At 37.7% G+C, this 26,438-nt stretch overlaps 1 protein-coding gene across 3 annotated transcripts in view; it reads left to right on the top strand.

Annotated features, from left to right (window-relative positions):
- LOC150110247 (transcription factor E2F5-like) overlaps positions 1 to 26,438 on the top strand; it is a 152,762-nt gene that overhangs the window by 67,776 nt on the left and 58,548 nt on the right. For all 3 annotated transcript variants that reach the window (XM_090392363.1, XM_090392372.1, XM_090392382.1), the window contains exon 6: positions 17,697 to 17,883. In XM_090392363.1, coding sequence (XP_090248489.1) covers positions 17,697 to 17,883 — 187 coding nt within the window. The remainder of the gene's footprint in view (positions 1 to 17,696; positions 17,884 to 26,438) is intronic.

The raw sequence follows: 26,438 nt of genomic DNA on the forward strand, positions 1-26,438 counted from the left end.
TGAGGAAAAATAACATCAGTAGGATGGAGGTAGCAAAGATGAGAATGCTTAGGTGGATGTGCGGTGTAACCAGAAAGGATCATCTGAGAAATGACTGTGAGGGGAACAGTGAAAGTTACGAACTTAGGAGCGAAGATACAGGAGGCAAGGTTGAGATGGTTTGGTCATGTGATGACCAAACCATCTCAACTTCCCACAAATGGTTTGGTCATGTGATGACCAAACTATTTGTGGGAAGAAGGGTCATGCAGATGGATGTGCAAGGAAGGAGGAAGTGTGGATGGCCAAAGAAGAGATGAGGGGAGCTGGTAGAAGAGTACTTGGGGATGAAGAACTTGGATGTGGTGACAGCCCAAGACAGGAGGATGTGAAGGAGACTCATTAACAGCGACTCCACTTAAGTGGCACAAGCTGCAGAAGAAGAATGGGTGTTATAATGTCTTTCACCCTAGTCTGAGCTCTGACCCATATATTACACTTCTGTCTAGAATGGTAATATATCCGAGTAATGACTTTCCATTTTCCTATGGGTAATCCTCAACCTGGTGGTCATTTTTTTAGTTATAGTCCTCATTTCACTTCCATATGTCATGATGAAATGTACAATGTCAGATATTTTTCTTTTAGGGCAGATTGGGATGTTTCCTTCGAGTGCTTCACAGTGTTTTCCAAAGACTATCCAACCAAGTTCAATTCTATGTATAATTTCTTCTTCACAGTATCCCTCTACTGTGATCTTTTGCTGTAGGTAAACATAGAAGGTTACTATACCAGTTTTCTGGTTTTGCGTTTGTATTGACTTTTGGGTGACATATTTATTATGCATTATTTTTGTTTTGTCTTTGTTTATATTTAATCCTTTCTTTTTACTTTCTGTATTCAATTCATTGATCATATGTTGAAGTTCTTCTGAAGAGTTTCCTAAAAGAAAAGTGTCATCAGCAAATTGTAGATGATTTAGTTCTTTTCCACTTAACTTAGTTCCTCTATTTTTCTAATCTAGGTGTTTAAAATTTTCTTCTAGGGCTACTGTAAATAATTTAGTTGAAATGGCATCTCCCTGTCTTACTCCTCTTTTTATAGAAAATTTCATATTTGTTCCTGATTTTATAGATGCAATTGAATTTTTACACATACACACACGGCTAATATGGCTAATGAAGAGTATAACTTTCTAACATGAAATTGCTATTGTTGAATAGTTTTTCTGATGAGAACCAACAGTTTGAAACAGCTGTTAGGCCAGTGAAACTTGAAAGCACTAATATAAAAGGCAAATATATGGACTCCGTAGGCAGAGGTCATGTCTTTAAATTAGTGCAAAGCATGCTAACTACAGGGTGAAGTCACACACATCAAAGATGAAGCGAGAGCAGCATCGAAGTGTTTCAATTCTAATGATTTGTTTCGCCTACAAATGGCACTCTAGAACTTGATCGTGTAATCTATCTGCTATGTGTTGGGTATTGTGTAGTTTTGTTTATGAGGAAAGCGAAATGGTACTTTCTCAGGAACAATGAGTTGTTATTTTGGAATGTTATTTTGCCTGTCGTTTTTATGCAAATGTAGTGGAGGAGTTTCGTCACAAGTATCCTGACTGTGTTGTTCCTCAAAATTTGTCATTTACGAGATTAATCGAATGCTTTAGGAAAACTGGATCAGTTGCAGACAAACAGTGGCATGGAAGACTATCCATTTTGACTGAGGAATTGAAATTGAATCCACTAGATAAGGAAAAACATGTTGTGTACTGTAGATGGTTTTGTTCATTTGTTGAAGATTCCTTGTGTAGAGGCTTAAGTGCTGTGAGGACATTATGTTGGAGGTTTAATGGATTTTTTACAACACTCAAAAAGAATTAAAATAGAAATTTAATACTTCCTATATTTCGTCCTAGTCACTAGGACATCTACGGAGATTACACGAACAATTAATGTAACATGCACACAAAAACTTACAATACTAAGCCCAACCACGTGGGTGACACTAAAGGCCTATCTAGGTGGAGCGCCCTCTAAGGGCGGTAGTAGGTGGCCTGGAATGTAAGGTGGGACCTCTGGTGATGAGTGTTTCCCAAATCTTCGGAAGCTTAATGCAACCGTATTTGTTTAAGATTTGGTTGGTTTCTGAGAGCTGCTGCTGATTCTAAGAAAAGTCTCTCTTTCTTGAATTTGCTGTGGTGGAGCATGGTGGTTTTCTTCCATGATACTCTGTGGGTGGTGTCCAAAACATGGTCAGCCAAGCCTGAATGGCCATAGTTGTGTTTAACGATGTACGACTTGTGTTCCTCCAGGCGGATGGATGCTGATCTGCCTGTCTGTCCAAAGTACACAAGCTTACAGGAACAGGGTACTTTGTAAACTCCAGGCAGAGAGAGAGGAGGGAGCTGATCTTTCGTAGAACGGATAAGTGTAGCAAGTTTGCGGTAGGACTTATATGCTGTGTGTAGGTTATACTTTTTTAGTATCTTGGTTATTTTTTCCGAAGTGCCACGGATGTAGGGTATGGCGATGGCATTTTTAAAATCTTGTTGACGAGAGGGACAGGGAATGGGGGAGGAATTGATTATTTTTTTGATACTGTGTTCGCTGTAGCCATTGGAGAGGAAAGTTCTGTGTATGTGGTTAAGCTCAGTAGTGAGGGTGGTTCCACTGGAACAAAGATTGTGGGCTCTCTTGGTAAGGGTTTTAATGATGCCATATTGTTGTGAGGGGTGGTGGTGGGAGAGTTTGTGAATGTATCTGCCTGTGTGTGTGGGTTCCCCCCACACACACAGGCAGTTTTCTGTATACAGTGAAGGCAAGTGTATTATTAGGCAGGCGCGTGACTAAGGTGTCTAGGAAGGGTAAACAATTGTTCTTTTCCTTTTCCATAGTAAACTGGATTCTTGGATGTAGGCTATTGAGATGACCGAGGAAGGAGTCTAACGTGTCTGGGCCATGAGGCCAAATAGAGAACACATCATCTACATATCTTAGCAAGATTGAAGGTTTGAGTGGGGCTGAGTCTATGGCTCGTTTTTCGAAATCTTCCATATAGAAATTGGCAAGGGGGAGGGTGAGAGGGGGGAACCCATGGCGGTTCCCTCTATCTGCTTGTAGATTTTGTTATTCCAAGAGAAATACCCAGAGTTGATGGCAAAGGAAAAAGAGATCTAAGATGTCAGAGGGGAAAACTTTTTCTAAGAGAGATAAAGTGTCAGTTAAGGGAATATTGGTAAACAAAGAGGAGATATCAAAGCTTACTACTATGTCTGTATTATTCAAGGTTAAATTTTCTGTGAGGGCTTTAAAGTGGGTCGAGTTTTTTATATAGGAAGCTGAATTTCCGGTGAGGGGGGACAGAGAGTTGGCCAACTGTTTAGACAGTCTGTAACAAGGTGCATTGGTGGCATCTACTATAGGTCTGAGTGGGGAATTGGGTTTGTGGATTTTTGGTAAACCGTGTATTCGGGGGGAACGGGAGCGGAAAGGTTTAAGTTTTTTCGTGACGTCAGGAGGTTACTTTTTTAAGTAAGATTTTTAATTCCTTAACTTGTGTTTTTGTGGGGTCGTGTTCTAGCGGGATGTAGATAGCGCGATCGCGGAGGATAATGTTCATTTTACGATTGTATTCGCTGGTATTAAGAACAACTGTGGCATTACCCTTATCCGCTCTGGTGATGACGATACTTTTTTCTTTGCATAGTTTCTGGAGAGCCGTTGGGCATAAGATAAGTTACTTATGCCCGCACTCGCTCACTCTTCGCCTCCAAAAAGTAACTTATCTTATGCCCAACGCATGGCTCTCCAGAAACTACGCAAAGAAAAAAGTATCGTCATCACCAGAGCGGATAAGGGTAATGCCACAGTTGTTCTTAATACCAGCGAATACAATCGTAAAATGAACATTATCCTCCGTGATCGCGCTACCTACATCCCGCTAGAACACGACCCCACAAAAACACAAGTTAAGGAATTAAAAATCTTACTTAAAAAAGTAACCTCCTGGCCCCCTGACGTCACGAAAAACTTAAACCTTTCTGCTCCCGTCCCCCCCCCCGAATATACGGTTTACCAAAAATCCACAAACCCAATTCCCCACTCAGACCTATAGTAGATGCCACCAATGCACCTTGTTACAGACTGTCTAAACAGCTGGCCAACTCTCTGTCCCCCCTCACCGGAAATTCAGCTTCCTATATAAAAAACTCGACCCACTTTAAAGCCCTCACAGAAAATTTAACCTTGAATAATACAGACATAGTAGTAAGCTTTGATATCTCCTCTTTGTTTACCAATATTCCCTTAACTGATATCTTAGATCTCTTTTCCTTTGCCATCAACTCTGGGTATTTCTCTTGGAATAACAAAATCTACAAGCAGATAGAGGGAACCGCCATGGGTTCCCCCCTCTCACCTCCCCCTTGCCAATTTCTATATGGAAGAGTTCGAAAAACGAGCCATAGACTCAGCCCCACTCAAACCTTCTATCTGGCTAAGATATGTAGATGATGTGTTCTCTATTTGGCCTCATGGCCCAGATACGTTAGACTCCTTCCTCGGTCATCTCAATAGCCTACATTCAAGAATCCAGTTTACTATGGAAAAGGAAAAGAACAATTGTTTACCCTTCCTAGACACCTTAGTCACGTGCCTGCCTAATGATACACTTGCCTTCACTGTATACAGAAAACCCACACACACAGGCAGATACATTCACAAACTCTCCCACCACCACCCCTCACAACAATATGGCATCATTAAAACCCTTACCAAGAGAGCCCACAATCTTTGTTCCAGTGGAACCGCCCTCACTACTGAGCTTAACCACATACACAGAACTTTCCTCTCCAATGGCTACAGCGAACACAGTATCAAAAAAATAATCAATTCCTCCCCCATTCCCTGTCCCTCTCGTCAACAAGATTTTAAAAATGCCATCACCATACCCTACATCCGTGGCACTTCGGAAAAAATAACCAAGATACTAAAAAAGTATAACCTACACACAGCATATAAGTCCTACCGCAAACTTGCTACACTTATCCGTTCTACGAAAGATCAGCTCCCTCCTCTCTCTCTGCCTGGAGTTTACAAAGTACCCTGTTCCTGTAAGCTTGTGTACTTTGGACAGACAGGCAGATCAGCATCCATCCGCCTGGAGGAACACAAGTCGTACATCGTTAAACACAACTATGGCCATTCAGGCTTGGCTGACCATGTTGTGGACACCACCCACAGAGTATCATGGAAGAAAACCACCATGCTCCACCACAGCAAATTCAAGAAAGAGAGACTTTTCTTAGAATCAGCAGCAGCTCTCAGAAACCAACCAAATCTTAACAAATACGGTTGCATTAAGCTTCCGAAGATTTGGGAAACACTCATCACCAGAGGTCCCACCTTACATTCCAGGCCACCTACTACCGCCCTTAGAGGGCGCTCCACCTAGATAGGCCTTTAGTGTCACCCACGTGGTTGGGCTTAGTATTGTAAGTTTTTGTGTGCATGTTACATTAATTGTTTTTGTAATCCCCGTAGATGTCCTAGTGACTAGGACGAAATATAGGAAGTATTAAATTCTATTTTAATTCTTTTTGAGTGTTGTAAAAAATCCATTAAACCTCCAACATAACATTTGTTGAAGAAAGTGGAGTTCGTAATGTTTCTTTCGGTGAAGAAGCGTTGTTCCACCTTAGTGGATATGTCAATAGCCAAAATAACAGAATTTTGTCATTGGAAAATCCTCCTGTTTTCCATGAAACACCCTTGTATTCTCTGAAAATCAGTGTGGTGTTCAGTATCACACTGTCGCATTGTTGGACCCATTTTTTTATGTGGTGTCTGAGGCTAAAGTGACCTTGGTACACACATGTTGCAATATTCACCCTCAACGAATCTTAGAAAACTCTCTGCACAGACAGATATGCCATAGGGCAGTACTTGGAGAGCCACCAAATAATGAACAGTGCACTGTATCTAGACATCATCAGCCAGTTCATGACTGTCCTTGAGATTGAAGAATGTGATTATCAGGTTGTGTAGAAGAAACAGTGTAAAGTTTTTAGATGTTTGGAGTGGATCTGATAGATGAAAGGAATTTTTATGGCTTCTGGGTTACACTTCAATGGATTTGTCTGGAGGAAGTTTTGTTCAGTAAGAGAACAGACATTTAAAATCAATGAAAAACTAAAGATGTTAGAGAGGATACATGTGAACATGTATACAAACTCCTTTGAAGTGACTTACTATAAGAATGTGAAAGATCATAAAAATGCTGAGTGTAGTTTGCAAGGTCTCAAATCTGAATGAGGCATCCATTAAAAGATTCAAGGATATGAAGTGATATCAGTGCATATATACTAAGGCCAGAAGTATCAGGAACTAGAGTGAGGAGTTTTTGGCATTGGAGCTTGCATCGACTGAAAATCATAGATATTAGTGAGACCTGGTTGACAAAGGTAGATATTGTAACAGGGATAGATTTAAGGGATATTGTATTTTCAGGAAAGAGAGAGAGAGAGAGAGAGAGAGAGAGAACAGGACTTTCTGCTATTATTTTGCTAATGATAACAGAAGAATCATTAGCGAAAGTAAAGGTCAGCATTAAGGTAGAATTGAGGGAGAGTGCATTTGAAGCCATTTATTTTGAACTAAAAGCTGATTGGACAAAACACATAGTCGATTCCTGCTGTAGACCAGAGAACACAAGGAAGTATGGATGTCTTGTGTCACCAAATTAGCCCTTCTGAGTTGCATGACACATGATCATTATGGGGGATTTCAATTATTAGGATATAAATTGGAAGAAGGAAAGGGTGCATGTGGAAAGGAAATAGAATAAGCTACCAAGAGATAATTACCTAAAACAGCATGTGATGAAAGATACTTGGGGTTTGACAATTGATCTGGTGATAGCATGAGAGAATTTTTCCATAACCAAAGTAATTGTGATAGATTTCAGTTTCACAGCCGATATTATTTCTATGACTGAATTCTCAAAAAAGTTATTTGTATGTCAAGTGATGCAAAACTGAAAAATCACATCTTGTGATTTTTGTGGTTAACAGCACCCCCTGTGACAGAGAGCATACCATCACATTCAAATTAAATCACCTGGTTCATGGGATAATAGCAATATAAAACAAGCTGTCAGGCTTCATTCAGATAGAAGAGGGGGGGGGACTTGGGAGCTGAGAGGGAAAGAAAAATAGAAAACAGAAATAAGTTCAGGGAGGAGATTTGCAGGATATAGCAAGGAGCAAATTAGCTAGAAGCAAGTGAGGAAGAAAGATTGACTAGAAGAAATGATGCTATGTACTTAGCTAGATGTCATCAGCATTGTGCCTGAATCATCTGAATTGAAACTGTCTTAAGATCAGGAATGGTAAGGCTACCAGCTTGAAGCAGAGTGCCCAGAAAAGGTTATTATAGTGTATTTACTAAAACAGTTTCCTATTAAGGAAAGTTTCTGCCAAGATTCTTGCCATAAAATGACTTCTGTTAAAAGGGATCTTGCCTATGATTTTTCTCCATGATGTCTCCATGAATATTGTTCTGAAATACTCACAGAAGAGCATGTCCAGAAGAGACCACTGTCCAAAGCTCATATCAGAAGTCTGTCCTCAGAATTACTTACTAAAACTGTTCTTAACTAAATTAACTATTCATAAATATAAAACTTACAAAATGTTACTAATCTCATAGGGGATTTAACTGCAAGTTTAATTGACATTTCAAACCTTAGATATTCCCATGTTAAGAAGAGCATGTCATTCCATTATTTCCTCATACAGAAAGCCAAGAAATGACTGTCCTGTAAGAAATGTTCCAGACTTGTCTCTCAGAGCTGACAAAGAATTTGGTATCTTACATAGACTGCTTATCTCTGCACTTATGAAGTTAATGCTCATGCTTTGTAATTGAACTTCCTTTGTGAATAGTAGTTTGAGTGTTTGTTAGCCAAGTAACTGATAAGTATTGATTGCTGTAATTAAATAATCAAGTAGGACTTAAGATGATTAACACTTAGAAATCTAAAAGTATAATAGAGATAATTAACTTGAAGTAGTTTAAAGTAAACTGTTTAAACTGCATGTTTAAGGTGAGTTATTTGTATAAGTGCATTAAGTACATTTGGTGATTATGTGTTCTAATGAACTGTTTAAATTACATGAATAATTATTTGTGTGGTAGAAAGCTGGCATTATATATTTTCCTCTTGTAGTTGCTGTTATAGTATGTCATTCCTGAAATCTAAAACAGAATTCTAATACATCAACATCTGCTGCTTATTGAAAGAATAAATAACCCTCTTTTACTATAATCAGGAGATGGATCTGTTTCCTACACATGTAGTTTGCAACTGTGAGGGTTATGACTCATTTTGGTTACAATGGTAACTATTTGGATAGATTGATCATGCAATCTTAATTTAATAAGTCGCTGAGCATATGGAATTTTCAATTAAAAGGATTATACAATGTGTAATTACAAAGCTGTTAATTACAACAAATTAAGGAGACAGTTTTGAGCAGAGCAGCATCATGAAAAACTGCTATTCATAGTCAGGAAAGTAAATCAGTTGGGGGGGGTAAATGGATGTGCAGCATTATTTAGCACATTCATGTTGGAGTGATCAGCTCTCACGCCATCACCCCCATCAGATTTTGTGCTTGTGTTTTTCGCCGACATTGCTATTTATTGTAATGGTTCTTTAATGTAACAAAATCTGAATAGATGGCAGGGGTAAACAATGTATTTGTTTTAGGATATATTAGAAAACAGTAATGAAAGAGACTGCTATATTTGGTTGGTATATTTGAATTACTCAAAGATGTAAATATTTTAATAATAACCATGTTAGAATCAGAAATCTAAATAAGAACAAGTGTGAGTACAAATACTTTCATTAATGTCAAATGAATTATTAATAATTAACACTTGTGATATATGTATTGATCCCATAAATTGCTGGATGGAGAGAATAGCATGTGATCCTATAAATTGTAGACATATTGTAAGTAAATTTATGACAACAAAAAAAAAAATTTACGAGATGGGAGAAAGAGAATTGTTTGCAAAGTAGAAATAACTATTCAATAATAAACAGCTGCTGTATACATTTGGTAGTTCACTAAATAACTGTAGCGAGTTGCAGGAAGCAGGAATACATGTGGGTTGATGAAACAGCAAATCATCTTGTAAAATTTGTTGTGCTTGTTATGTGTATTTATTTCTCTGTTGTATTTATCTTTGGCTTCATTTTCTAAGAAGTTTCTTTTGTTTGCTGACGATCAGCATACATTTTACATAGTAATAGGATACATATCCTATCATTATTGGAATTATTCATACCATTGTGAATCCTACGTTCATAACTTTTTTGTCAGTGGCTCTTCTGTCTTATATAATAGATTTCTCACATATGCTGGTGTTTTGGCGTAGATCAACCACTTCTTATAATACCTAGAAGTATTCATTTTTATTAAGGAATAGACATTTTTACTACATCTGATGCTTCCAAAGACTGGAATAAAAAATTTTCCTATGCTGTAAAAACATTCCAACCTCCACAGATGCCATACAGCAGAAGCAAGGAAAACAAATAGTTGTATTTATCACTACAGTACAGATATATTTACAGTCTATGTACTATATTTAGCAACAATTAGTGTAATGGAAAAACACTCCTCTCACAGACTATGCAGCATTCATGCAAGTAAAACATATTTATTGTAGCACTTAATATAGCAGTAACTAAACGCATTTTGTCCTTACATCCTCTTTCAAATTTTCAGTTCCATAAAATACATATGACAACTATTTATAGTGTAGTCATTGGGTACAGAAAACACACAATTTATGTAAAGCAAAAAAGATGCATGTTTTTATGTACCATCTAGTCATTTTTGACTCTTGGTGATTTTGTGAAAAAAAGGTTCTCCATCCCACTCGATCTCTTGCCCTTTCTTTCAGCAATTGTAAGTTCAAGTTAGTAAGTTCTTTTATGTTATCCATCCAACTCTTGTGGTCTTCCTTTTCTTCTCATTCCCTCAATCTTCTCCAACATCACTGCTTTTTCCAGTAATTGATCAGCTCATATAATATGTCCAAAGTACATCACTTTCTGTTTAGTGATCATCACCTCCAAGGATCATCTGTTTTTATAATCTCTAAAAATCTTATTGGTCATTCTTACAGTCCATTGTATTCTTAATAGTCTCCTGCATGCCCATAATTCAAATGAATCAATTCGCTTTCTGTCTTTCTTCTTAATAGTCCGGCTTTCACATCCATACGTCACTACTGAAAATACCGTTGCTTTGACAAGTCTAACTTTTGTGTCCTTACATCTATATCTTTCATAATTTTTGTCAGGTTTAACATAGCTTTTTTTTTTTTCCCCATGGCTATCCCTTTTATTTTATCTTCACATTTACCATCACTTCTTATTCCAGATCCCAGTAAATCATAACTTTCAGCGATTTCTATTTTATCTCCCTCTATTTTAAATTCATTTAAATTGCCAGAAGCTATCACTTTAGTTTCACTTATGTTTAAATTAAGCCCAGCTTTGTTACTTTCCCTCTTAACTAATATTTCCATTTATCTCATTACAATCCACAGTCTGTGTTCCATGCGATCAAAAGCTTTCTTGTAATCAATAAGACAGATGAATACTTCCTTCTGAAATTCTCCTGTTCTTTCCATAATCCATCTCATGTTTACTATTTGGTCTCTAGTTCCTCTATCTCTCCTAATGCCTACCTGTTCTTGTGGCATTTCTCTATTCACATATGGCTCCAGCCTTTGTTGGATCACTTTCAGCATAACTTTACTTGCATGTGAAATTAAAGTAATGGCTATATAATTCTCACAGTATCTGGGATTTCATTTTTTTGGAATTGGGATGAATACTGATGTTTTCCAACTCTAGGCCAGTATATTTTCTTCTAAACCTGTTGACAAAATTTAATCAGTATATTCACTACTTCATCCCCAGCTGCTCTCAACAATTCCACTGACACTCCATCAGCTCCAGGATCTTTTCCTTTTGGCAGCTGTTCCATTACTGATATCACTTTACTTTTTATTATCATAGGTTCCTCAACAAATTCTCTCCTTTCAAATTCTCCTTCAATATTATCATCTTTCTGGTGCAAATCCTCTATATACTCTTTCCATCTGTTTTTTTTTCACTGCTTCTTCTTCTTCCATCAGACATTTTCCTGAATTATCTTTTACAACTCGTAATCTAGGGATAAACTGTGACATCATTTATTTTTCTAAACAGATCTCTTGTTCTACCTGTAATACTGCTTTCTTCAATTTCATTGCATCTTTTTTTTTTGATGTTTTTCCTTACCTTTCTCGCTTTTCTCTGGAAATATGCACTTAGTTGTCTAACTCTTTCTTTTTTTCCCTCTAAGTTCCATTTTACTTCTTTCCTCTGCTATTTAAATAGTTTCTTCTGATAACCATTTACAATATTTCTTTCTTGTTGCTTTACTTAGTCTTCTTTTCTGCTTCTCTGACTGTACATTGTTTCTTCCCACAGTTCATCTAATTCTCTTCCTGTCTTTTCCAAACTTTTTAATTTCCTTCCAATTTCTGCTTTTAAATAAGATGCACATGAAAAAAAAATATATATATATATATTCAGGCTCAAACTTGACTTACTTGTCTGTTTGCTTACTTGGGAAAAAGGATTAAAACCTAGCTTATAAAATTGCTTGTTATTGTTATTAAACAAGACCTCACGGAGTCAAAGACTCATCTGGGAGATCCTTTTATCACACACACATCTCATCATACCATGTCTTAAACACACTCAAACTCCTTGCAGACACCACACTCTCAGGCAAGGCATTCCAATCATTCACAACTCTGCACAAAAAAAACCTGCCTCTAACTCCCCTATTCACACCCTCTTTATACAGTTTCCAGGGATGACCTCTGGTTCTCCCCTGATCTCCCACTATTCTCTGAAGAACTTCTCCACCATTGATCTTATAACAACCCCTTACCAACTTGTAGGTCTCTATCATATCTCTCCTCTTCCTTCTCTCCACTAGACTCTGCAAATTACATCTTCTCAATCTTTCCTCATACTCGACATTCCAGAGGTCAGAAACTACCTTAGTCAGTCGCCTTTGGATCCTTTCCAACATATCTTCATCCTTCTGAAAACCCGGTGACCAAATCTGGGCACAATAGTCCATGTGGGGCCTAATCAAAGCCTTATACAATGGAACAAGAATCTCCCTACTTCTACATGTCAGCATCCTCCGCATCATTCCCAGAAGCCTTTGTGTTGTCTTCACAATTTTGGCGATGTGTCCCTTAAATTTTAGATCCTTAACCACTATTACCCCCAGATCTCTTATTTCCTCTACTTCCAACAATATATTCTCACCAAGCATAAATTCTGCATCCCATCTTTGTTTTCCAAATTTTAAAACCTTACATTTTGCAACATTGAACTCGTATCCCCATTTGCTTGCCCAATCACTCAATTTATTCAAGTCTTCTTGCAAGGCCACAACATCTTCACTACTCTTTATGGTTCGTCCCAACTTTGCATCATCTGCAAACAACTGAATATCTCCATCCAAATCTTCGCCAATATCATTAATATACAAGTTAAATAGTAATGGCCCTAAAACAGACCCCTGTGGCACTCCACTAGTGACTTTCCTTTTCCTGGATATCGCACCCAATACACAACTTGTTGATACCTATCAGATAGCCAGTCTCCAATCCAATGCACTAATCTAATATCCAATCCCACCTGCTCTAGTTTGACTGTCAACTTATCATGAGGTACTCTATCAAAAGCTTTTGCGAAATCCAAGTATATTACTGTGTATCCTTCTCCTCTGTCCAAGGAAGCAGTCACTTTATTGTAATAAATAAGTAGATTACTAAAACATGACATCCCTTTAGCAAATCCATGCTGTCCATCAAAGATTATACCTTTGTTGTCAACCCAACTCTGGATCCTAGTTCTCACAAGGTTCTCCAACAACTTAACCACAACACCTGACACAGAGATAGGCCTATAGTTTGATGCTTGAGTTCGATCACCTCCTTCCACTCTTTAGGAACTTGACCAAGTGCAAGACTCGTATTAAAAAAATATGTCAAGGCAGGTGTCAACTCTCTGGCACATTCCTTCAGAATACATGGTGATATATTATCAAGTCCCACAGCCTTATTTATATCTAGTTTAGTCAACTCCCCAAACACCTCTTGCTCACTTATAGTCAGTCTCTCCTCCCCATCATCAACTGCTCTCAATCTCTCCATGAAGTCACATTCACAAGATTGAAAGATCTTTATGAACTGCTCATTAAGTATCTCCACCACACATTCTGCAACAGCTGTCTTTATACCATTTCCTCCAATCAATGTCATCCTTCCATAATCATTCTTTCTTTTGCTGGCTACATATCGAAATAACTCCATAGGATTCTTTTTGGCTTCATTAGCTAACTGCTGTTCATAACTCTCTTTAGCTACTCTCACCAACCAAGTCATCCTCCTTGCCTGGTCTTTGAAGACCTCATGAAATTGGTTACTTCCACTTCTCTTATGCTGCCTCCACAATGCCCTTTTTCTCTGTATCACATGCTTAATCTTTTTATTCATCCATCTCACACCACCTACCTTATTTAACCTTCTCACCCGTGGTATACATTTAGACATTGCATCTATTAATAGTTTTTGAAAATCCCCCAAGCTGCATTGATCTCTTTTCCAGCTAACTCCTCATTCCATGCTACCTGCAAGCTGTCTCCTGAGCTCTTCATAATCACCCCCCCCCCCCCTTGTAGTTCCACATATACCCTTTTTTCACAGGGGTCCTTGCACTGCTGGCAACCACTCAGGTAATCACCTCATGGTCACTTTCACCAATTGGTGGATAATTTGACACCTCATTTATAATTATATCCTCTGATGAGATGACCAAATCCAAGACCCTTAATCCTGATATGCCCTCTGTTACATACTGTCTGAGGTAGTTATCCTCAAAAACTCAAGAAACTCATTTTCTTTACTTCCAGTTGCTCTCTCTTCATTCCAGTCTATATTGCCATAATTAAAATCGCATTTCACTATCACCACCATCCACATTATGAGGTCTATAACAACATCCCACCAAGTATTTGATTCTATTCACCTCTATCTCACACCATACTGCCTCAAAACCACTGGCCCTATTTCCCTCTTGCATCTCTACCTTGTATGGACATAACTCTTTCTCTATCATCAATAGCACTTCCCCTCCCTTTTTACCCCTTCTATCCTCACAAAACACATCATACCTTTCCATCTCTATTCCTGTCAGGATGTCATCCTCATCTAACCATGTCTCACTTATTCCAACAATCTTTGGGTGCACAGATGCAATTAGTGCAACCATTTCATCTGCCTTGTTTCTTATACTTCTAGCATTGGTATACAAACACAACAGATCATTTCTGGATCTACAGCTAGTTCCACTGATACCACTCACTCGATGTGATCTCTCCATGCTGGACTAGGGCTATTTCCCTTTCTGCTTCTTCATTTTAGAACCCTTTGCAATTCCATCTGTTTCCTCTTGATCCCTGGTCATCCCATTTCTTTCCTACCTACACATGCTCTCACCTCCTCTTGGACCATAACCACTCAAATGCAGTCCATCGCTGTGTACCCCTGTCCACCCTGAGCCTCCCCATTTCCCTGCTCCTCTTGCACACTCATTCTCTCATTTTTCTATACTCATACCACTCACTTCCCCATTCATTTCCACTTCTTCAATCTCTCCTGCTCTTCCACATCACTCCCCTCTCGATCTGATTCATTCTCTCTATTCACTTCTCTACCTTCCAGCAGCAGTCTCTCCAAGCGACTCACACAATAACCACTCAAATGCAGTCCATCGCTCCCATACAGCTCACTTCATCCCTCAAACTCATTCCACACATTAACAAACTGTACTCCCATCTCCTCACACATTTCAGCCAGAATATCATTCATAATCCTTGCTCTCTGCCTCATTTCACCACAATCATACCTAGGCAACACACTGACTACCCTTCCTGTCACACTATTCTCTTTTATCTTTCCAAGCAGTCTCCCGACATTCATTTTGACATGCTCTTTGTTCTCTCTGAAATCATTTGTACCAATTAACTCTTTTGCTCGCTCCCACCTCATATCCAATGCCTCAATCACTCTACTCATTTTACCGCCTGGAAAACATACCTTGTGCATTTTATCCTCTAGCACACCTTTAATAATGGAGTCGCCATACAACGCCACTCGCTCATCTTTCGTTAACTCTTTCATGCCATCATGATTTATTTTAATAGTTTTGACCTGAATTCTCTTAATTTCATTCCACATCCATTTCATTTCTTGTCTTATCCAATCCAATTCAGCTTCCGAATCTCGTGACATATTCTCTCTATCATTAAATCTTTCTAACTTTCTTACTCTCGACCCCCTCTTCTCAGTTTCCCCCTTATTCATCCTTCTTTGTTTCCGTACTTTCGGTCCAACATACGTCCAACTTTCACTATCATTCTTCTCACTTTCACTCTCATTTATCTTTCTTTGTTTCAGTACTTTCAGTCCAACATGCATCCAACTTTCGCCATCATTCATTCTTTTTTAGCTATCATTTATTCTTTCAGTTTTTTTCACTTGCGATTTCTGCATCATGCCATTCTACTTTCATTCGTTCTCTCAATTTCGTTTCTTTCCGTCTCACTTTTAACATCCGTTACGGTTTTCAAATCGCTCTTTTTCTTTTTTCCTGATTTTTTAACATTTTTTCGCCTCTCTTTCTCACCATCCTTCTCTTTTAGCCATGCACTCGTGACACAATCGGTACTAACACTTTCTGTCATCAATTTCATATTTGCATTCGTCAGTTCCTCGTTCAGGTCACACTTTGCACACACCCTTCTTCCATCCACACTAAACATCCACAAATCATTTATGTAATCGAAGGAATACATATAACAGACCTCACACTTAACGAAACGACTGAAATCTAAATTAAAATCATGGAATGACAATGCCGCCGCCATTTTTTTTTGTTCTCTCTGCAGGTTACTAGGTCTAATAATAACGATTTCGTAATTTAGTTTAGGCAAGAAAAATCCCCCACATTAATAATACCGGTAGCATACAACGTTTACAGCTGCTCTTACTCAAACAATTATGCATATATACTTAATTATTCCTAGTAAAACTTATCTGAATCAGGAGCTCTTCAAATTGCGTGCGCAGCGCTTGGCTCACTAGCACCCCATATATGTTATCTTTAACATATATAATATATAACTTGAAATCAGTTTGAATTGCATTTCAGATATCTGGGATGCTTAAGGGCCAAGCTAAATAACTGGGAGGAGACCTCCATATTGCTTTTCAGGAATATGGAGAAACAACTCAGGCTTCTGACCTAATGTCCTCACCTTCATATTGTGTGCCCTGTTAGTAGGTATCTCCTGAGTACTGAACGAATGAGGATGGAATGGCAATTTGGAACTTATCTGATGAAATTTTACATCCTGTAGGCTTAAACCACAAGTGCATATAATGGTACAACATGATGAGATTTCATGGCAGCTGGGCATGAGAGCAGAGTTGCAGCAATCTGCTTAAAATTTGATTTTAAGTCTAACACAGTTAGGGATAACTCTTGAGTCCCGACATCCTTTTAAAAAGGCCAGCCGATTTAATTGCCTCGATAAGCATAGTTTCGACTTACTGTATTGTTTTCCTTTGAGTGCTGTGAAGAATTCATGTTGGAGGTTTAATGGAATATTATCAGCACTGAGAAAGGATTAAAACTAATTTTATTGCTTCCAATATTTCGTCTCAGTCACAGAGACTGAGAGAACATCTAGATTTTCGATTATCACGTCATTATCGTTTTTGATTACTTTTACAGTACTCTTTCCTTTATTTCTAAGCTTTTTTAAACAACCTTCAGTACATTTTGTCACTTTCCTAGTATTTATATTCTATATTCTTATCATTTGGAAAGTAGCATACTATATTCATATCATATGGAAAGTAGCATGTGTTCTTTCAGAACACATGCTACTTTCCATATGCTTTCTCCTTTTTCACACTCTCTTTAATTTATTGAGTCCAGCATGGAACTTTCTGATTTTTCTATGCTTGTAGACAACTTTATCACATGCTCCTCTGGCTGAATCAATCAATATTTTCTTCAGCTTACCACAGAGTCTCCGAAGGTTTAGTTCTTATTTTCACTAATTTTTTTTTCTGGAATAATATTTGTATATTCAAATATGTTCAACAACATATTTTGTGTGAATCTGTGTGTGGGTGTGCATTAGAGAGAGAGAGAGAAGGAGGTCATCTGTTAAGTAGATTACTTTCTTCTAAATAAAGCATAAACATTTTTAATGAATTATCAGGAATATGAGGAAAGTATTCTAAACTGGGTGATTTGAGATTTATATAGTGTTAATAGTTGTTTACAGGTGAGAAGTAGCATCTTGTATGGAAAGACTTGTAGGTTAAGAAGCCATAGTTTATTAAGTATGAACAACACATACATATTATATGGTGTGTTTTCAACAGTTCAGTTAATTTAAATATCTGGATACACTGTTTATTATTTAGTTTTTTTCCTAGTAGATTTTATTATAAATGCTGACATGGATTTGTATTATTTTTCAGGATTTCAGACAAAGTAATTATACATCCACTTATATCAGGCACCAAGATTCAAGATCTTATCAGCAACATGATGGGAACAGTAAAATTCCAAAAAGGGAACCTAGGAAAGCAGATTTTGAGAAGCCTAAACTTACTCCTGTCCATAAATCAAAGAGAAGTTCACATGCTATAGAAGACAAATGTGCAGGTATGGAATCATTAACTTTATTTCCTACAGTTGCTTTTAATTTATATGCCATGTTGAATATGTGAATTAATTTTTTATGTATGTGATTATAAGAACATAGAAAATAAATATCAAGAAGGTGGCAAAATATTCTGGAGGCTGTTGAAAAAGCTCAAAAATGAAGGAAAGACTGCTATAAAAGGAATTACAGATAATAAAGGTGACATGAAACTGGTGAAAAAGATATCCTTGTTGTATGGAGCAATTACTTCAAAAAATTGCTAAATGAAACAAGCAGTGAAGAAACAAAAGATATCCTTGAAGTATGGAATAATTACTTTGAAAAATTGCTAAATGAAACTAACAGTGATGACAGCACAGTGATACTAGAGAGGAATACAGATCCATACATATCCATACTAGAGTCTTGGAGAAAGTAGTCAAGGGAAAAATACAAGAATGGATTGATGAAAATGAGATACTGTATGGGGGACAGCATGGCTTTGTGAAGGGTAGATCATGCCGCAGTAACTTGCTCAAGTTTTATAACACAGTGATGGCTGAACTGGATAAGGATAATGGGTTTATAGTGATACTGCTGGACCTGGCTAAGGCCTTTGACAGGATACCACATGGAATTTTAATCCGTAAACTGCAACATATGGGAATGGATATAGGGTTGGTCAGATAGATAGGTGAGTGGTTGATGGAGAAATATCACAGAGTAGTTCATTCAGGAGTAGAATCCAAAAGACGGCCTGTGACTAGTTGCGTGCCGCAGGGTTCTGTTCTTGGACCACTGCTGTTTAATTTGTTCATTAACAATATAGGGAAGGATCTAAGAGGAATGGTTCATTTGTTCCCTGATGATGCAAAGTTGGGTAGGGCAATAGTGAATGCAGAAGATGTCAAAATCTTGCAGGATGATTTGGATAGATTGGAGTTCTGGGCTAAGGAGAATGGATGTCAATTTAATGTAACAAAATGTAAGGTTATGCATTTTGGGGTGAAAAGATTAGCAGCAGTATACCACATTGGTGGAACTGTACTCCAGGAGATTGAGGCCAGGGACTTGGGTGTGTTGGTGGACAAGGAAATGTAGTTTAGGGGACACATTGCAAAAGTGGCTAAATCAGCTCATCCAATCACTTGGTTGCTGAAAAATACTTTGACGAGCAGAGACAAGCAAGTTATTGTTCCTCTGTACCGAGCCTTGATAAGACCTCATCTCAACTATGCCCAGATTTGGTCACCTAGGTTTCTTCTTGATGGGGAGGAGGTGGAGGGGATCCAGAGGCGAGTGACCAAGATGATAGCAGGTCTATGGAATGAACCTTATGAGAATAGGTTGAAGATTTGTGGGTTGCAGAAATTGGTTGATAGGCAGAAAAGGGGAGATATGATTGAGACATTCAAATTGCTGAAGGGTTTCTATAGGATTAATTCAGAGGATATTATTGAGATAGGGACTGGTGGTGGGAGAACTAGGGGACATCTATGGAAGCTGGGCAAGAGTGTGGTTATCAAGGGTGTTAGGGCTGGGTTCTTTACTTTTAGAGTGATAAATGAGTGGAATAAGCTGCCAGAGTCTGTTGTGGGTGCTATGACAGCGAATGAGTTCAAGGCAAGGTATGATAGATACTGTGAGAATGTCGAATAGTTGTGTGGACATGATGTTTAGTGCCTCCCTTGATGAGTCTAAGGATTCCCTGGAGTCGCCCGTAATAATAATACTCATCATCATCATCATCATCATCAAATTCCTGCCATGTACCCTCAAGGGGTGTACAGGATATGACAGTACTACATGAAAAAATTACATCATTACTAACTTCCTATCTACAATTTTCCTCCAAATCAGTCTGTTACTAGTCAAGACTCCAACATTATCAGATCTTATATTTCTATCGTCTAAGACACTTTGCACCGTATCAATCCACCTATATCTTGGTCTTCCTCTGGGTCGTTTTCCTGCCAACCTGGCAGAGAACACTTGTTTTGCTAATCTTTCCTCTCCCATTCTATTTAAGTGACCATACCATCTGAGATTAGCTCTGCTAACGCATTCCTGGATGCTGACAATGTCAAGTTCTTTCCTAATATCCTCATTTTTAATATGATATTGCCATTGATGCCATCTGTTCATGCCTCTAATCTTTCTCAGGACTCTCATATCTGTGGTCTCTAGTCTTTGGTCAAGTGTTTTACTTCTGACCCAGCTCTCAGATCCATAAGTTAAAATTGGTTTGAACACAGTCTTGTACACAGCTAATTTAGTGTTCCGACTAATTTCTTTCTTATTCCATATGAATTTATTCAATTGACTTCCCACGATACCAGCTTTGCTGATTCTGTTGTCTATTTCTATATTTAGTTTACCATCTTCAGTAAAAATTGTGCCTAAGTAGCTGAAATGTTTTACTTGTTCCACAGGTTCTCCATTCACAACTATCCTATCCCAATGGCTTTAACAGGCCTTTAAGGCCCACAACCTTCCAAGCATGCTTGGATTTCGTAACCGAAATACGAGGATAGAATGGTCACTCCTATGCCTCAAGGTATTCTTGGCTGTATCCCTGTGTGTTCACAGGGCCGGTTTGCCTGCTTGCGGGATGAAAAACACCAGATAAATTGGCGGAAAAAACCCTACTGCCCGCGCCCAAGACCGGCTAACTTGGCTATAGCTGAGGAAGATCCTTCAGCTCCTCACTTTTCCGACGGGAATCGAACCTAGGACACTCCTTCCCCAGGCATATGGTTGCGAAGCGGAAAGCCACTAGGCTAACCGCGCGGACCTCCATTCACAACACAGTTGACATTTTTAATGATTCTGCCTATTTTCATTGTCTTTGTCTTTTTATTGCTGACCTTCATACCATATCTATTACAACAGCTATTCAATTTAGTCAGAGAATCTTGCAGACTTGTAGCGGATTTATTTAGAAGTATAACATCATCCGCATAAAGCAAAGAGCTGACATTAACATCTCCAATTTTGATATCAGGTTTAATACCACATTCCTTCATAATGTGATCCATATAGATAATGAATAACAGAGGGGATAATGTACATCCTTGTCTCACACCAGATTTAACATTAAACCATCTTCCTGTACTTCCTTCAATTCTAACTGCTGACTCACAACTCAAATAAAGACTAAGTATTGCTTGATATAATGCCCCATTGACACCATATAACTGCAGCGTATTGAATAGCTTCTCTCTTGGCACCTTGTCATATGCCTTTTCCAAATCGACAAAACTTAAATACAGATCTTTGTTATATTCCCATGCTTTCTCGACTATTTGTCGTAAAGTGAAGATCTGATCCTGACAGCCTCTGTTTGGCCTGAATCCAGCTTGTTCTTCACCAAGCTTTTCTTCCACAATTCTTCTCAACCATTTCTCAAGTATACTTGCATAGATCTTGCCAGGAACACTCAGTAGGGAAATACCTCTGTAATTCTCACATTCAGTTTTATTTCCCTTTTTATATATGGGTACTATGAGAGCTCTACTCCAATCATCGGGAATTCGTCCCTCTGTCCAGGCTTTCTGAACTATGCAGTGCAGCCACTGTAAGACTCTTATACCACCATACTTCAGCATTTCTGGTCGAATATCATCTACTCCTGCTGCCTTTCCACATTTCAAGCCTTTGATGGCTTTTTCTACTTCAAGTATGGATATGTATTCCTGACTGCATGCCTGGTCAGTGTTTTTTATCACTGTGCTGTCATCACTGCTTGTTTCATTTAGCAGTTTTTCAAAGTAATTACTCCATACTTCAAGGATATCTTTTTCTCCTGTTTTCATTTCACCTTTATCATCTCTAATTCCTTTAACAGCACTCTTTCCTCCATTCCTAAGCTTCTTCAACAACCTCCAGAATATTTTGCCACCTTCTTGATATTTATTTTCTATATTCTTGCCAAAGTCCTCCCATGACTTTTGTTTAGCTAGTTTTACACACTGTTTAGCTTTCTTACATTTGTCTCTGTATTCTGTAAGAGTAAAAGCTGACTTATTTGCCAGGAACTTTTGATATGCTTTCTTCTTTTCCTTCACTGCCTCTTTAACTTCCTGTGTCCACCAGGGAGTTCTGATTTTTTTATCTTTGCACACAACCTCACCACATGCCTCTCTGGCAGAATCAATCAATGTTTCCTTCAGAGTTTGTCACTGAATCTCCAAGGTTTGATTCCTGTTCTCAAACTCTTTCATTTTCTTTTCAATAATATTTCTGTATTTTAGTCTACAGTTTACATCTGAGAGCTGCTCAACTTTTATTCGCTTTAAAACTTTCTTACATGTTATTCTTTTCAATATGAAATTCAATTTTATCCTGCTCAAGACTAAATAGTGATCACTTCCAATTTCAAATCCTCTGTACACTCTGGTGTCCTGCACCAGGGAGAAAACATCACTATCAACAATAACATAGTCAATGAGACTTTTCTTATTCCTAGCCTCTTCTCTCCATGTGAATTTGTGCACATTTTTATGTTGGAACATGGTCTTAGTAATAACCAGTCCATGTCCTGAGCAGAAATCCAACAGATATTTGCATTATTATTAGCTTTGCTCTTTTCTCCAAATTTTCCCAAAATATTTTTGTATGTCTCACAATCATTTCCTACTCTACTATTTAGATCCCCAACAAGGACCAACTTTTCCTTTTTCATTGTGTCAGTTGCTTTTTCTAAAGCCTCAAAAAATTCCTCCACTTCTACCTTAGTAGAACCTTCTGTGGGACAATAGGCACAAATAAGTCTCATTGTCCAGTTCCCCATTCTCATATTTGCCCACATTACTCTACTTGAGACTGACTGCCATTCAAGAAGATTAGCCTCGTATTTTGTGTTGAATACTATGGCTACTCCTTCTTTTCCTTGATTGTTATTGCCTGAATATAACATTTTGTATTTATTGCTCAGAAAGATCTCACCAGTTTTGGTCTTTTTTGTTTCAGTCACCCCTATTATGTCGATCTGGTACTTATCTAATTCCTCAGCTAGCTCCATTTCTTTGCCATTCAGGCTTCTTACGTTGATAGTACCGATCTTTAACTCTGGTGATGTTGAGTTGGGGTTTGTTTTCAGATTTGTTCCAGTAGCTGACTTTTCGCTGTTCGCCCTGGTTCCCTGGCGAAAACAACGGGGGCCTTGTTTAACCGGGCGACGCCCCAGCCGGCATGAAATTTTGTCATGTTGTACCATCATTTTTTATTTTGGTTTAACCAATAAGAATACAATTTGGTCGGCTAAATCCCAAATTGCCAGCCCATCCTCGTTCGTTCAGTATCAAAGTAGATACCCAACAGGGTGCACCACGAGAAGGTGAGGATTGGACATTAGGTCGGAAGCCCTGGTCGGTTCTCCGCATTCCTTTAAAGGCTATGTGGAGGTCTCCTCTCAGTTATACAGCTTTGACCCTTAAGCACCCCAGCAGAAAAAGCCATCAAAAGTCTGAAATGTGGAAAGCCAGCTGGAGTAGATGATATTCGACCAGAAATGCTCAAGAATGGAGGTATAAAAGTCTTACAGTGGCTGCACTGCATAGTTGAGAGGGCCTGGACAGAGGGACGAATTCCAGATGATTGGAGTAGAGTTCTCATAGTAGCCATATATAAAAAGAGAAAAAACTGAATGTGAGAATTACAAAGGTATTTCTCTAATGAGAGTTCCTGATAAGATTTATGCCAGTATACTTGAGAAACGCTTGAGTACGATTGTGGAAGAGCAGCTTGGTGAAGAACAAGCAGGATTCAGGCCAAATAGAGGCTGTCTTTCACCTTACGACAAATAATTGAGAGGTCATAAGAATATAACAAAGATCTGTATTTTAGTTTTGTAGATCTGGAAGAAGCATATGACAAGGTGCCAAGAGAGAAGCTATTCAAAATGCTACATTTGTATGGTGTCATTGGGGCATTATATGAAGTAATACTTCTTTATTTGAGTTGTAGGTCTTCAGTTAGAATTGAAGGAAGTACAGGAAGATGGTTTAATATTAATTCTGGTGTCAGACAATGTGTATATTATCTCCTCTGTTATTCATTATCTATATGGATCACATTATGAAGGAAAGTGGTATTAAACCTGATATCAAAAGTTGGAGATGTTAATCTTAGCTCTTTGCTTTATATAGATAATGTTATACTTCTAAATAAATCCACTACAAGTCTGCAAAATTCCCTGACTAAATTGAATAACTGTTGTAATAGATATGGTCTGAAGGTCAGCAGTAACAAGACAATGAAAATAGGCTGAATAATTGAAAATATCAATTGCATTGTGAATGGAGAACCTATAGAACAAGTAAAACATTTCAGCTACTTAGGCACAAGTTTTAGTGAAGATGGTAAATTAAATATGGAAATAGACAACAGAATCAACAAAGCTGGTATGGTAGGAAGTCAACTGAATAAATTTATATGGAATAAGAGAGAAATTAGTCAAAACACTAAATTAGCTGTATACAAGACAGTGTTCAAACCAGTTTTAACTTACGGATCTGAGAGCTGGGTCAGAAGTAAAACACTTGACCAAAGACTGGAGACCGCAGATATGAGGATCCTTAGAAAGATTAGGGGCGTGAACAGATGGCATCAATTGCAATATATTAAAAACAAGGATATTAGAAGGGTACTTGACATTGTTAGCATCCAGGAATGTGTTAGCAGAGCTAATCTCAGGTGGTATGATCACTTAAACAGAATGGGAGAGGAAAGATTAGCAAAACAAGTGTTCTCTGTCAGGTTGGCAGAAAAACGACCCAGAGGAAGACCAAGATATAGGTGGATTGATACGGTAAGAAGTGCCTTAGAAAATAGAAATATAAGATCTGACAATGTTGGAGCCTTGACAGGTAACAGATTGATTTGGACGAAAATTGTAGATAGGAAGTTAGTAATGATGTAAATTTTTCATGTTGTAATTTCATATCCTGTACACCCCTTGATGGTAAATGTTAGGAATTTGATGATGATTTTTTGGAGTTTATTTTCAAGAAAAGCCTAGTAATCCAATAAGATTAGCAAGACTTATAATGCTAGAATCTGCAAATATCAACGGATTCCAGCATGTTTTTGAAAATCACCTGAGATAAAAGGTGAAATAAGAAATTGTGAAATTTTACAAATTTTTGCATTTTTAAACCTAGTAATGTATGCAGACCTTATTTGAGACCAAAATATATAAGAAATTTATGTTACAGGATTTTGAATTTTCTTCTGTAAATAATATAAAAGTATCTAATTATTTAATGAAAGAAAAAATAACCATACTTTCCTATATAATGTTCGATTTAATTTTTGTTAATTTAACTGGAAGGAAATAAGAATGACAACTGTATGTGAAATAAATATTAGTATTTAGTACCAACATAAAATAAGTGCAAGTTGAAAGAATTATTGATAATTTGAACACAGTCTCAAAGCAATGTTTTATTAATTTTTAAAAAATAGTTGTGGAAAATAATATAGTTTACAGTGTTTTAATGAATTACTAAGTGAAACTGGCTTTATTTTCTTTAGATGTTTTTGTAGATAATATTTGTTTGTTGTTATGTTCCACAGAGTCGTTTTTGACTCCTGGTGATTCTATGAACATACATTCTCCATTCAGATCTGTCCCTGGTGATATCTTTCGGAATTTCCGAGCACATTCCAGTTGCTTCTTTAACTCCATCCTCCCATCTAATTCTTGGTCTTCCTCTTCTCCTGCTTCCATCAACTTTAGCAAGCATCATCATCTTCTCCAGACTGTCATTTGCTCGCATAATTTGTTCGAAGTATGACAATTTTTGCTTGATGATCATAACTTTTGAGGGAATAATCTGGCTTTATTCTGTCTATTACTGAATTATTGATTTGCTTTGCAGTCCATGGTATTCTTAGTAAGTGTCTCCAAACCTGTAATTCAAATGCATCTTTCCTCCTCCTTTCACTCTTTCTCAGGGTCCAACTTTCACATCCATACAGTACCACAGAGAATACCATTGTTTTCACGATTCTGATTTTTGTTGCAAGGCTAATATCTTTATCTTTAAAGATCTTGCTTAAATTTGTCATTGCTTTCTTTCCAAGTAATAATCTTCTAACTTCTTCAGTACAATAACCATCTTTATCAATTTGGGATCCTAGGAGCACATAATTGTTAAGTGCTTCCATTTTCTCCCCATCTACTTCAAAATCATTAAGTTCACATGTTGCCATAACTTTTGTCTTTTTGAGGTTAAGTTTAAGACCATATTTAGCACTTTCTTCTTTAACTTTCATAATAAGTTCCTCCAAATCTTCTTTGCATTCTGCTAGCAAGGTGGTGTCATCTGCATACCTCAAATTATTAATATTTCTTCCATCAATTTTAATTCCAACTGAAGACTTCTCCATCCCTGCCATTCTGTAAATGTTTTTGCTATACAATGTAAACGTGTATGGAGATAAAATACATCCTTGTCGCACCCCTTTACCTATAGTGAAATACTCAGTTTCTCCAAGATCTGCTCGGACAGTAGCTCTTCTTGTTCATTCAAAGATTCCTCAGAAGGATAATGAAATGCTTTGGTACTCC

Source organism: Typopeltis vanoorti, chromosome 1 (genome assembly GCF_054136105.1).
Source record: "Typopeltis vanoorti isolate ZY-2024b chromosome 1, IOZ_Tvanoo_1.0, whole genome shotgun sequence".
NCBI lineage: Eukaryota > Metazoa > Arthropoda > Arachnida > Uropygi > Thelyphonidae > Typopeltis > Typopeltis vanoorti.